Raw genomic sequence first — 13,066 nt, 5'->3', positions numbered from 1 at the left:
AATTTCCTGCAAATATTTCTTCATCCTTGGTTGCTGTGCAGTAAAAGGTTAACTGAACAGGCCTAGGATGTTCAAACCCTGCACAATCCAAAGAAAGGACTGGCCCTTGCCCACCTCCTAGGAAATAACCTCTGAGCCCTTGGAATGTCCTGCCTGAAAAGACTGTCTTTGTAGACCTGGAGCCTCAGGCCACTCCGGATAGTTGATGATAACGATGTGATTTATGGCGGGGCTTTGTGTCACACTGGATCAGCTGGACCCCTGGAGGGGCTGCAATCTGAGAAATAATGTTGGCCACATGGGCCCTCCATGCCTATGTGATGAAACTCCAGTAAAAACTCTAGACACCAAACTTTCAGTGAGCTTCCCTGGTTGGCAAAACTTCACGAGTGTTGTCACACGTCATTGCTGGGAAAATTAAGCACTGCCCACCTGACTCCCCTGGAAGAGGACAATTGGAAGCCTGCACCTGGTCTCTTCCAGACTTTCTGCACCTTTGACTTTTGTTGATGTTATCTGTATCCATTAACTGTAAGGAACCATAACCAGGAGTACAACAGCTTTTCTGAGTTCTGTGAATCCTAAAAAATCATTGACTCAGAGGGTGGTCCTATGGACCACAACTCAGTGGTCTGCTCACATCTATGAGAGAGTCAGTTTGGTGACTTTGGTGCCCTGCAATATTGTCTGCAAGGAAGGGAAGCTACCTGTAGACTCCATAGAGTTAGGTGAGGCTTGTTGCTGGGCAGCAGGCAGACATGGAGGCTAAGAGCCCTCTAGGTGGTCAAATCAGGCCAACATTTATTCTGTGGGTCCTGTAATGGATCATCACATTTAACAGTAGATGACACAGTGCGAGACTCCCAATGGGGGTCTCAGTGAAGACTTGTTAATGTGTTTTCACGGGAGTCCTGGCTATGGGGCAGGTCCTTGGTCCTTCCTAGCGGAAGGAATGGGTAGAAAAGAGGGCAGCATGGGGGGCAGCGAGGTCCCCAGGGTCGCAGACAAGAAAGGGATCGTCTGGGTACACTGGCTCCTGGGCCATAACAAGGTACTTAGTTGGGGGACCGAGCCCCAGTAGAAGCTCAAAGCCGGCGCACTGTGACGTCCCAGGTTCCCAAATATCCCTTGGACCAGAGAGGTCAAGCTGAGGGAAGGGGGCGGCCAGGGTTCCCGTGGCTCTCTCTCCCCGAGGGGACGCCCCAGCCGGGCCTTGGAGCTGGCGGAAGCAGAGGGGGCGCCAGGCGGCGGGAAGAAGAGGCCGTGGGCGCGCAGGTCGGGACGCTGCTGCTCGCGCGACTGTTGGTGCGGGTCGAAATCGCGAGGCACGGTGAGCTGAGGCGGGGGCTGCCGGCGCAGCTAGGGGTGATGGGGGAAGGGTGGGGCGCGTGGAGACCAAAGGGAGCTCGCTTTCTCTACTACCCGCAGCGTAGCGGGATAGGGACCTGTTGCTTCCAGGTAAGGCGTCCAGGGGGCGCGCTTCCCTGCGCAGGGCACCTGAGCCGGAGCGCGAATGGCGACTCATCTTTTCCTCTTCCCGCCCCAGGTTTCGAGAACTCTTCTATGCTCGCATGTAACTGATGGGGCCCCCCCCCCCTGGGTGTGGGGGAGGGGCGTGCGCCTGTGGACCACGTGGGGCAGGTCCCCAGCGTCCCCTTCTTCCTGGGCGGCAAGACCCCTGGACGCGCTGTTCCCCGGGGCACCCCTTTCCTTCTCCCACCCGGTGGGTAAGAGTGGACGGAGTGGGCCTGCCTCCCGCAGCTCGGCCTGGTGTCCATCTGTCCATCCCATGGCCATGTGGCCAACGGACTGTCCCGACACTCATAGTGGATGGAAAGGATGCAGAGCTTGGGCGCTGGCCGTTGCAGGGCAGCCTGCGCCTATGGGGCTCCCACTGCTGCGGAGCAAGCCTGCTCAACCGCCGCTGGGTGCTCTCGGCCGCGCACTGCTTCCAAAAATGAGTCTGGGGGCGGGCGGCCCGCTGACCCCGGGCCCTGGGTCTGCACCAGGACCTGTTCGCATGCCCCACGTAGACACGGCCCTCGTGTGCTCCTGAGGCGCAGTCCCGGCTGCAGCCCGCTACGCACCCACGCGAGTCCCCCAGGGCGCTCCGGGAGGAAACCCTGTGCGGTTTCTACCAGAACGTTCTCCCAGAACTTTCCCACGCACATTTGTTTGTCTTGTTCTTTTCTTTCTCGCGTCACTTGTCCCCATATGGCACCACCAACCTCCACCTTCCTCACCCCACCTCCCAGCAGAGGTGACACCCCCCCCCACCCCCCACCCCCGCCGAGGGGAGGAATGAGCTGAAGGTAGTGCTGGACACATAGCCTGGCCTGTGGTGACAGTGGCCCCGGTAGCTGTTTTGAGCCCAGCCTGCAGTGGAGCCCATGCACCTGCTCGTTGCGTTTTGAGAAGGGTTCTTGGAGGTGACAGGTGGTTGAGTAACTGGCCAGATGAGCTGGCAGGGGAGGCACCCTCCTGCCAACACCCCCAAGTCCCCAGGTGTGGGACTTTGTTTGGGGCTGTCTGGGCTCTCCCCGTTTCTACCCTGGCCTCTTTGGTTGAAGGAAGACCTGCTAATGGTGCCTGGGGTGAGCCCCGCAGCAGCCTGGGGGTCTCAGCTCAGGGAGCAGCTCCAGGTGTGCTCAGGTGGCCCACCCTCCCTCTGAGGACCCCTGACGGCTCTCTCCTCCCCTGCCAGCAACAGAGATACCTATGAATGGTCGGTCCAGTTTGGCGAGCTGTCTGTCACACCACCCATTTGGAGCCTGAGGGCCTACCTCCATCGTTACAGGGTGAAGAGTATTATTATATACCCCAAATCCAGGAATTATTTGCAGGACGACAGCTCCCTGCTGAAGTTGTCCTCCTCCGTCACCTTCAATAAGTACATCCACCCCGTCTGTGTCCTGTCCTCCTCCTCTGAGTTCAAGAACCGTGATGACTGCTGGGTGAATGGCTGGGGGGACATCCATGAGACAAAGAGTGAGGTTGGGGACAGACGGGTTGGGAAGGGGAGTGTTATTCACCACGTCCTGTGCCAGCCACACCAGCTGCAGCGGCCCCCACCTTGGTCTGTGTGCCACTGTGCTTTGGCTTTGGCCCGCTGAGCAATCCCTCCTCACCTCCTTTCCACACCCCGCCCCCCTGTAGAGCAGGGCTTTCTGTACCCACACTCAGCTCCCCCTCCCTTCCAAGTCTGTGAGCCAGAAACCAGAGAGGGAGGCCCCGCCGCACCGGCCCAGGCCACACCCCCAGCCTGCGGGGGTGTGCGAGGTTTTGGGGTGGACTTGTCAGAAAGGCATCAGGCATTGTTTGTTTTGGGGGGTTTTTTGAAGTATACTTCAAAAACCATAAAATTCATCCTTTTAAAGTATACAATTCAGGGACTTCCCTGGTAGTCCTGTGGTTAAGACTCTGGGCTTCCACTGCAGGGGGTGTGGGTTCGATCTCTGGTTTGGGAACTAAGATCCCACACCCCGTGCGGTGCAGCCAAAAAAAAAAAGGCATACAATTCAGACGGTTTTTTTTTTTTTAGTATATTCACAGAGTGGTTCCATCACCACTATCTAATTACAGAACATTTTCATCATCTCAAAATGAAATCCCATGCTTATTAGCCATTACTCCTAATTCCCCGTTGTTCTAGGGCCATAGCCCCTGGCAGCCACTAATCTGCTTTCTGTCTCTAATGGATTTACCTACTCTGGACGCTTCATATGAATACAGTTATACACTACGTGCTAGCTTCTTTCACTAAGCATAATATTTTCAATGTTCATTCATGTTTTAGTGTGTGTCAGTACTTCACTCCTTCTTTCTTGTTAAGGTTTAACTCATATAACATTAACCATTTTAAAGTATATAATTCAATGGCATTTAGAACATTGACAGTGCATAACCATCAACTCTATCAAGATCCAAAACATTTTCATCACTCCCAGAGGAAATGCCATAACCATTAAACAGTCACTCCCCATTACCCCCTCCCTCCAGCCCTTAGCAACCACTAACCAACTTTTTGTCTCTATGGATTTATCTATTCTGGACATTTCATGTAAATGGAATCATACACTGTGTCACCTTTCATGTTTGGCTTCTTTCACTTAGCATAATGTTCTCAAGATTCATCCATATTATAGTATATATCAAAACTTCATTCTCTTTTATGGCTGAATAATATTCCATTGTATGGATGCACAATTTGTTTATCCATTCTTCCATTGATGACATTTGTGTTGTTTCTATCTTTTGGGTATTGTATTAGTATACAAATTTGTGCTTGAATACCTCTTTTCAATTATTTTGTGAATGTATTTAGGAGTGCAATCCTGGATCACATGGTCATTCTATGTTTAACTTCTTGAGGAGCTGACAAACAGTGTTCCATAGCAGCTGCTCCATTCTACATTCCTATCAACAATGAGGGTTATAATTTCTCTCCATTCTCCTCAATAAAAAACTTGTTATTTTCCAGGTTTTTGTTTGTTTGTTTTGTTTTGTTTTGGCCATCCTAGTGGGTGTGAAGTGGTATTTCACTGTGGTTTTGATTTGCATTTCTCTAATGACTAGTGATGTTGAGCAACTTTTCATGTGCTGGTTGGCCATTTGTATATCTTCCTTGGAGTAATGGCTATTTAAGTCCCTTACCCGTTTTTTTTTTTGGTCACACCACGTGGCTTGTGGAATCATAGTTCCCCAGCCTGGGATTGAAACTGGGCCCTCAGCAGTGAGAGCAGAGAGTCCTAACCACTGGACCTCCAGGGAATTCCCAACCCAATTTTTAAAATTTATTTATTTATTATTTTCTTTTTTTTTTTGCGGTGCGCGGGTCTCTCACTGTTGTGGCCTCTCCCATTGCAGAGCACAGGCTCCGGACGCACAGGCTCAGCAGCCATGGCTCAAGGGCCCAGCCGCTTCGCGGCATGTGGGATCTTCCTGGACCAGGGCACGAACCTGTGTCCCCTGCATCGGCAGGCGGACTCCCAACCACTGCGCCACCAGGGAAGCCCTGTTTGTTTGTTTTTAAATAAATTTATTTATTTTATTTTTGGCTGCGTTGGGTCTTCATTGCTGCACGCGAGCTTTTCTCTGGTTGCGGCGAGCTGGGGCTACTCTTCGTGTGCGCAGGCTTCTCACTGTGGTGGCTTCTCTTGTTGGGAGCACAGGCTCTAGGTGCACGGGCTTCAGTAGTTGTGGCACACGGGCTCAGTAGTTGTGGCTCGCAGACTCTGGAGTGCAGGCTCAGTAGTTGTGGCACATGGGCTTAGTTGCTCTGCGGCATGTGGGATCTTCCTGGATCAGGGCTCAAACCCATGTCTCCTGCACTGGCAGGCAGATTCTTAACCACTGCGCTACCAGGGAAGACCAACCCCCGCCAACCCTTTTTTTTTTTTCGGTACACGGGCCTCTCACTGTTGTGGCCCCTCCCATTGCGGAGCACAGGCTCCGGACGCGCAGGCTCAGCGGCCATGGCTCACGGGCCTAGCCACTCCGCAGCATGTGGGATCTTCCCGGACCGGGGCACGAACCCGTGTCCCCTGCATCGGCAGGCAGACTCTCAACCACTGTGCCACCAGGGAAGCCCTCCAACCCATTTTTTTTTTTTTTTTTTTTTTGCGGTATGCGGGCCTCTCACTGCTGCGGCCTTTCCTGTTGCGGAGCACAGGCTCCGGACGCGCAGGCTCAGCGGCCATGGCTCATGGGCCTAGCCGCTCCGCGGCATGTGGGATCTTCCCAGACTGGGGCAGGAACCCGCGTCCCCTGCATCGGCAGGCGGACTTTCAACCACTGCGCTACCAGGGAAGCCCCTGCAACACATTTTTAAACTGAGTTGTCTTTGTTGTGATGTTGTAATCGTTTTTATATATTCTGGATACTAGACCCTTTTTAGATACATGATTTGCAAATATCTTTTCCTATTCTGTGGCGGTTTTTTTTCCTTTTTTCTTTTTTTTTTTTTTAAACTGGTTCCTGGGTCTCACTCCATGGATTTAATTGGTCTGGGATGTGGCAGAGACATTGGGATATTTTTAAGCGTCCCAGGTGATTCTAATATGTAGCTAAGGGTAAGACCAGCTGGCCTAATGGGGTTCATGATGCTTAGAGAGCCAAGTGATGCCAGGAAAGAGGCAATAATCTCCAGGAAAAGGACGAAGAGCTAAAGGTTTGAAAGTTGAAATGAAGACCTAGCTGAAGTTCTGCAGAACAGGTAGGCTTTGGTGTCAGAAAGTTGTGTTTTGAATCCTCTTACTTAACTCTTCAGTTTCTTCGAAAGAGTCATCATAGCTCCTTCCTTCCAGGTTGTTCCATGTTGTCAGTCCCTGGTGTTGATGGGGAAAGAGCACTTCAGATGCAGGACTGAGCCAAGACTCGTGGACCACATCTCTTTTCACTTTCATGATAGTATCTATTGATGCACAGAATATTTTAATTTTGATGAAGTTCAGATTATTTTTTCTCAGGCGCTTTTGCTTTTGGTGTCATGTCTAAGAAATAATTGCCAAATTCGAGGTCATGAAGATTTACCCTCATGTTTTCTTGAAGAGTTTTATAGTTTTAGCTGTTATATGTATATCTTTGATTCTTTTTTTTTTGCGGTACGTGGGCCTCTCACTGTTGGGGCCTCTCCCGTTGCGGAGCACAGGCTCCGGACGCGCAGGCTCAGCGGCCATGGCTCACGGGCCCAGCCGCTCCGCGGCATGTGGGATCTTCCCGGACCGGGGCACGAACCTGTGTCCCCCGCATCAGCAGGCAGACTCTCTACCACTGCGCCACCAGGGAAGTCCTCTTTGATTCATTTTGAGTTGATCTTTGTTTATGGTGCGAAGTAGTGGGTCCAACTTCATTTTTTGCATTTGGATATCTAGTTGTCCCAGCACCATTTGTTAAAGAGACTGTTCTCTACTCCACTGAATTATCTTGGCACCTTGTCAAAAATTAGTTGACCAAAGAAGAATGGGTTTATTTTCTAGACTCACAATTCTGTTCCGTTTGTCTGTATGTTTATCCATTTGCCAGGACCCCATTGTTTGATTCCTATAGCTTCCAAGTATGTTTTGAAATTGGGAAGTGTGTATTCTCCAACTTTGTTTACTTTTTCAAATATTGGTTTTGTTATTTGGGGTCTCTTGATAGTCCCTCTAAATGTTAGGATGAGCTTGTCAATTTCCACTAAAAAGGCCATTGGAATTTGGATAGGGATTGCATTGAATCTGTGGATTGCTTTGGGGGAGTATTATCATCTAAATAATATTAAGTCTCCAGTCCATAAACAGAAGATATGTTTCCATTTATTTATGTCTTCTTTAATTTCTTTCAGCAATGTTTTGTAGTTTTTTGTGTACAGGTCCTCAATTAAATTTAACTATTTTATTCTTTTTGATGCTATTGTAAAATGATATTTCTTTTCTAATAGCCTTTTGAAATTGTTCATTGGTAGTGTATAGAAATATAATTGACTTTTGTGTCTTGATTTTAGATCCTGCAAATTTGCTGAATTCATTTATTAATTCTAGTCCTTCTTTGTGTACTCTTCATTATTTTCTATATATAAGATCATGTCACCTGTGAATAGACATAGTTTTACTTCTTCCTTTCCAACTTGGATGTGTTTTATTTCCTTTTCTTGCCTAATTGCTCTGACTAGAACTTCCAGTAAAATGTTAGATAGAAGTGGCAAAAACTGGCATCATTATCTTTTTCCTGTTCTTAGGGGGAAAGCTTTCAGTCTTTCACAATTCTGTAGCTGTGGGTTTTTCACATATGATCTCTATCATGTTAAGGAAGTTCTCTCTATCCTTAGTTTATTGAGTGTTTTTATAATGGAAGTGTTGGATTTTCCTGCATCAATTAGGATAACCATGTGGGTTTTTTTTTTTTCCTTCATTCTATTACTATAGTCTGTAGTATGTTACATTGATTGATTTTCGTATGTTGAACCCACCTTGCACTCTGGATAAATCTCACTAGGTCGTGGTGTAGAATTCATTTAATATGCTGCTGGATTCAGTTTGCTGGTATTTTGTTGAGCATTTTTGCATATATGTTGGTCTGTAGTTTCTTTTTTTTTTTTTTGCGGTACGCGGGCCTCTCACTGTTGTGGCCTCTCCCACTGCGGAGCACAGGCTCCGGACGCACAGGCCCAGCGGCCATGGCTCACGGGCCCAGCTGCTCCACGGCATGTGGGATCTTCCCAGACCAGGGCACGAACCCGTATCCCCTGCATCAGCAGGCGGACTCTCAACCACTGTGCCACCAGGGAAGCCCTGTAATTTCTTTTTGTGTGTGATAACTTGCTTGGGCTTTGGTGTTACAGTAATGCCAGTCTCATGGAATGAGTTAGGAAGTGTTCCTTCCTCTTCTGTTTTTTGGAAGAACGATTGATGTTAATTTCTTCCTATGTTTGATAGAAGTCACCATTTAAGCCATCTGGCCCAAGGCTTTTCTTCATTGGGAGGTTTTTGACTAGTGACTAAATCTTTTTACTTGTTATGTGTCTGTTCAGATTTTCTATTTCTTCTTGAGTCTGTTTTAGTATTTTGTGTGTTCCTAGGAATTTGTCCATTTCCTCTAGGTTATCTAATTTGTCGGAATACAATTGTTCATAATATTCACTTATAGTCCTTAATTTTTCTTTAAGGTCAGTAATAATATCCCCACTTTCATTGTCAATTTTGTTGATCTTTCAAAGAACCAACTTTTGGTTTTGTGGATTTTCGCTATTGTTTTTCTGTTCCCTAGTTTGATTTTTTTCCATTCCTCTCTTTATTATTTCCTTCCTTCTTCTACCTTTGGGTTTAATTTGCTCTTTTTTTTTCTAGTTCCTTAAGTTAGATTGTTGATTTGAGATTTTTCTCCTTTATTAACATAGGCATTTCCAGCTATAAATTTCCTTGTGAGAATTGCTTTTGCTGCATCCAATAAGTTTTGGTATGTTGTGTTTTTATTTCCATTCATCTCAAAATACTTTCTAATTTTCCTTGTGATTTCTTCTTTGACCCATTGGTTAGAAGTATGTTGTTTAATTTCCACATATTTGTGAATTTTTCAGTTTTCCTTCTGTTATTGATTTCTAGCCTCAATCCACTGTTTTCTATGATGTCAATCTTTTCTAATTTATTGCAATTTATTTTGTGGCCTGACATGTCATCTATCTTGGAGAATGTTTTGCATCCACTTGAAAGGAATGTGTATTCTGCTCTTGTTTGGGTGGATTGTTCTGTATATGTCTTTTAGGTGTAGCTGCTTTATAATGCTATTCAAGTCCTCTGTTATCTTACTGATCTTCTCTCTGGTTGTTCTATCCATTAATAAAAGTGAGGCGTTGAAGTCTCCAACTGTTCTCATAGAACTGTCTATTTCTCCTACCAGTTACATCAATTTTGCTTCATGTATTTTGGAACTCAGTTGTTAGATGTGTAGATATTTATAATTATTATATCTTGAGGACTTGCCACTTTTGTCAACATATAATGTCCTTCTTTGACTCTTTTTAAAAATATTTATTTATTATTTATTTTGGCTGCGCTGGGTCTTAGTTGCAGCATGCAGGATCTTCATTGCGGCATGTGGAATACTTAGTTGCAGCATGTGGGATTTCTTAGTTGTGGCATGCAGACTTCTAAGTTGTGACATGCAGACTCTTAAGTTGCAGCATGCATGTGGGATCTAGTTCCTTGACCAGGGATCAAACCCAGGCCCCCTGCATTGGGAGCACAGAGTTTTACCTGCTGGACCACCAGGGAAGTCCCCCTTCTTTGACTCTTGTAACATGTTTTGACTGAAAATCCATTTTGTCTGACATTAGTATAGCAACCTCAGCTCTTTTTGGTTACTATTTGCATGGAATGTCTTTTTCCAACCTTTCACTTTAAACTTATATTTACCTTTGGATCTAAAATTATTGTTGGGCTTCCCTGGTGGTGCAGTGGTTAAGAATCTGCCTGCCAGTGCACGGAACACAGGTTCGAGCCCTGGTCTGGGAAGATCCCACATGCCGCAGAGCAACTAAGCCCATGCGCCACAACTACTGAGCCTGCGCTCTAGAGCCCACTAGCCACAACTACTGAGCCTGCACTCTAGAGCCCACGAGCCACAAGTGCTGAGCCCATGTGCCACAACTACTGAAGACTGCGCACCTAGAGCCTGTGCTCTGCAGCAAGAGAAACCACGCAATGAGAAGCCTGTGCACCACAACAGAGTGGGCCCTGCTTGCCACAACTAGAGAAAGCTCGCATGGAACAACGAAGACCCAACGCAGCCAAAAATAATAAATAAATAAATTTTTAAAAAGTAATAAAATTATTGTCTTGTAGACAGGATATAGTTGGATCTCTGTTTTTAATACATTCTGCCAATCTCTTCCTTTTAATTGGAGTGTTTAATAGTTACATTAAAATTAATTACTGATAGGGAAGGATTTACTTCTACCATTATTCAATTTGTTTTCTATATTTTGTCAGATGTAGAAGATATAGATATCTTATATCTATATCATATCTATATCTATACCTAAGTCTTATATCTTTTTTGTTCCTTATTTCCTCCTTTTTGTGTTTAATTGATTTTTATTAGTGTACTGTATTGATTTCCTTCTTATTTCCTGTTCTGTATGTTTTTTAGTTATTTTCTCAGCAGTTTCCCTGGAGAGTACAGTTAATAACTTATACCAGTCTATTTTGAATTAATATCAACTTAGGTTCAATAGCATACAAAAGTTCTGTTCCTATACAACTCTATTCTTCTCAAGTTGTTATTGTCACAGTTTACATCTTTATATATTGTGTAACCATATCTTTACATATTGTGTAACCAATCTCTGTGTAACAGAGATTTACAATTATTGTCTTTTAAATTGCATTTGTCTTTTAAATTGTATAGCAAAAAAAGTATGAACCAAAGCTATAATAATACTGGCTTGTATGTTTACCTGTGTAGTTACGTTTACCAGTGTTCTCTATTTCTTCCTATGGGTTTAAGTTACTGGCTATTGCCCTTTCATTTCATCCTGAAGGGCTCCCTTTTCCATTTCTTGTAGGGCAGGCCTACTAATGATGAACACTCTCAGCATTTGCTTATCTGGGAATATCTTAATCTTGCCTTCATTTTTTTGAAGGATAGCTTTGTCTGATCTAGAATTCTTGGTTGACTGTTTTAGTCTCTTAGCACTTTACATATGTCATTGCACTGCCTTTTGGCCTCCAGGGTGTCTGAAAAGAATGTGGCTGTCAATCTTGTTGAAGATCCCTTATACTTGATGTGTAGCTTCTCTCTCGCTGTTTACAAGATTCTCCTTTTGTCTTTGCGTTTTGATATTTTGATGAAAATGTATCTCAGTCTGGATCTCCTTGTGTTTATCCTACTTGGAATTTGTTCACCTTCCTGAATGTGTAGATTCATATCTTTCATCAAATTTGGGAAAACTTCAGCCTGGATCCTGCAGCTATACTAATTATAAACAAGCTCAGCTGCATCAGCCCCTCCCCCTGTGTATGCTTCAGCCATGGTCTCTCCCCACTGGCTCAGGCAGGGCCTGTCATCTGCAGGCTACAGAGAGGGAAACCAAGCCTTAGGGAGGTGCTGTGACAGCCTGTCCATCCATTGGGTCCTCTGTGATACTGTTCATCACCCACCACGTGCTGGGTGCTGGACTAGAGCAGAGGAATCAAGAGCAATGTCCCAGGTACTGTGGATACTCCAGGAAGTCCACTCCCCGTCATACCCCCTTTCCCCAGATGGCAGAGGAGAGGCTAAGGTTGTTGTCTTTCTCTCTCCCACCCTCAACCCCTGACAGATCTGCCACCTCCCTACAATCTTCAGGAAGTGCAAGTCTCCATCATAAACAAATCCAGGTGTTCCTACCTTTTCCATCAGCCTGATTACAGCAGTCACAGCAGTAATAATATGATTTGTCCTGGCTCTGAGGATGGCAACACTGACGCCTGCAGAGTACCCCTGCCCCAATAGGGCCATACTGAAACTGGGTACCACCCCTCCCAATCTTGGGCCTGAGAGCAACCACCTTGACCCCCTACCAATCCACCCTTAGAGTTCATTCATGAGAAAATCATTGTAGACCTCATTTATCCAGCCTATAAAACAAGCTTCGCATTTTACATTAATTGTACCTCCTTTGATCCTTATGTGAAATTGAGTGGATAGACTATTGCCCCCCTTTGCAGATGCAGAAACTGAAGTTTTTTTGCTTCCAGGGGGAGGAGTGGGATTTGCAGCCAGTCTTCCCAGCTCCACAGCCGCTCCTGCTCTACCAGCCTCTCCACTGGCCCCTCCTGCCCCACCCCAGGTCTTGCTCACCCACACTGCTTTCCAGGGTGACCCAGGCAGACCCTTGGTCTGTGAAAAGAATGGGCCGTGGATTCAGATTGGAATCGTGAGCTGGGGAGTGGGCTGTGGTAGGCGCAACCTGGCCGGCATCTATACCAATGTCAGTAGTTACTTCAACTGGATCCAGATTCTGGTGGGCCGCAGCACACCCAGGCCAGAACCCTCTCAGTTGCTGCTGCCCCTCGCTCTGCTCTGGGCTCCCTGACTCCTGCAGCTGGCCTGTGCACACCTAAGCCCATAAGGGTGCAGTAGTTACTGCAGCTCCAGATATATTCGCCAAGGGCTGGGGGCACGCCAGTGGCAGGACTGCCTGCTGGACCAGGCCCAGTCCCCTTCTGTCCCCTTTGCTAATAAACGTGTGCATGTTCACGTTGATGCCTTGCACCACGTTCTATGGCCCTGGGTGGATTCCTGGATACCCTCACAGTTACCCACGTCCCATCCATTCAAAGACCACTCCTTAACTCCTAAACCATCGTCACCCATCTGTGCTATACAGGCTTTGGTTGCAAACAACAGAACCCTCTCAGGTTAGTTCAATCAGAAAGATAATTTACAGGGATTTCCCTGGTGGTCTGGTGGTTAAGACTCTGTGCTCCCAATATAGGGGCCCAGGTTCAATCCCTGGTCAGGGAACTAGAACACTCATGCTGCAACTAAAGATATCCTGCAACAAAGATCCCGTGTGCTGCAACTAAGACCTGGCGCAGCCAAATAA

At 46.6% G+C, this 13,066-nt stretch overlaps 1 protein-coding gene across 1 annotated transcript; it reads left to right on the top strand.

Moving 5' to 3' along the window:
- Nucleotides 1–973: 973 nt before the first annotated feature.
- PRSS41 (serine protease 41) lies at nucleotides 974–12,553 on the top strand. The gene is made up of 8 exons (XM_065893225.1): nucleotides 974–1,051; nucleotides 1,195–1,330; nucleotides 1,547–1,573; nucleotides 1,828–1,957; nucleotides 2,166–2,173; nucleotides 2,713–2,988; nucleotides 11,798–11,952; nucleotides 12,335–12,553. Exons 1-8 carry the CDS (start codon nucleotides 974–976, stop codon nucleotides 12,551–12,553), a joined length of 1,029 nt encoding a protein of 342 aa, XP_065749297.1.
- Nucleotides 12,554–13,066: the final 513 nt, after the last annotated feature.

The sequence above is a fragment of the Phocoena phocoena genome, chromosome 15 (assembly GCF_963924675.1).
Source record: "Phocoena phocoena chromosome 15, mPhoPho1.1, whole genome shotgun sequence".
In the NCBI taxonomy this organism is placed as follows: Eukaryota; Metazoa; Chordata; class Mammalia; order Artiodactyla; family Phocoenidae; genus Phocoena; species Phocoena phocoena.
This window is presented reverse-complemented; position numbering and strand designations above follow the sequence as displayed.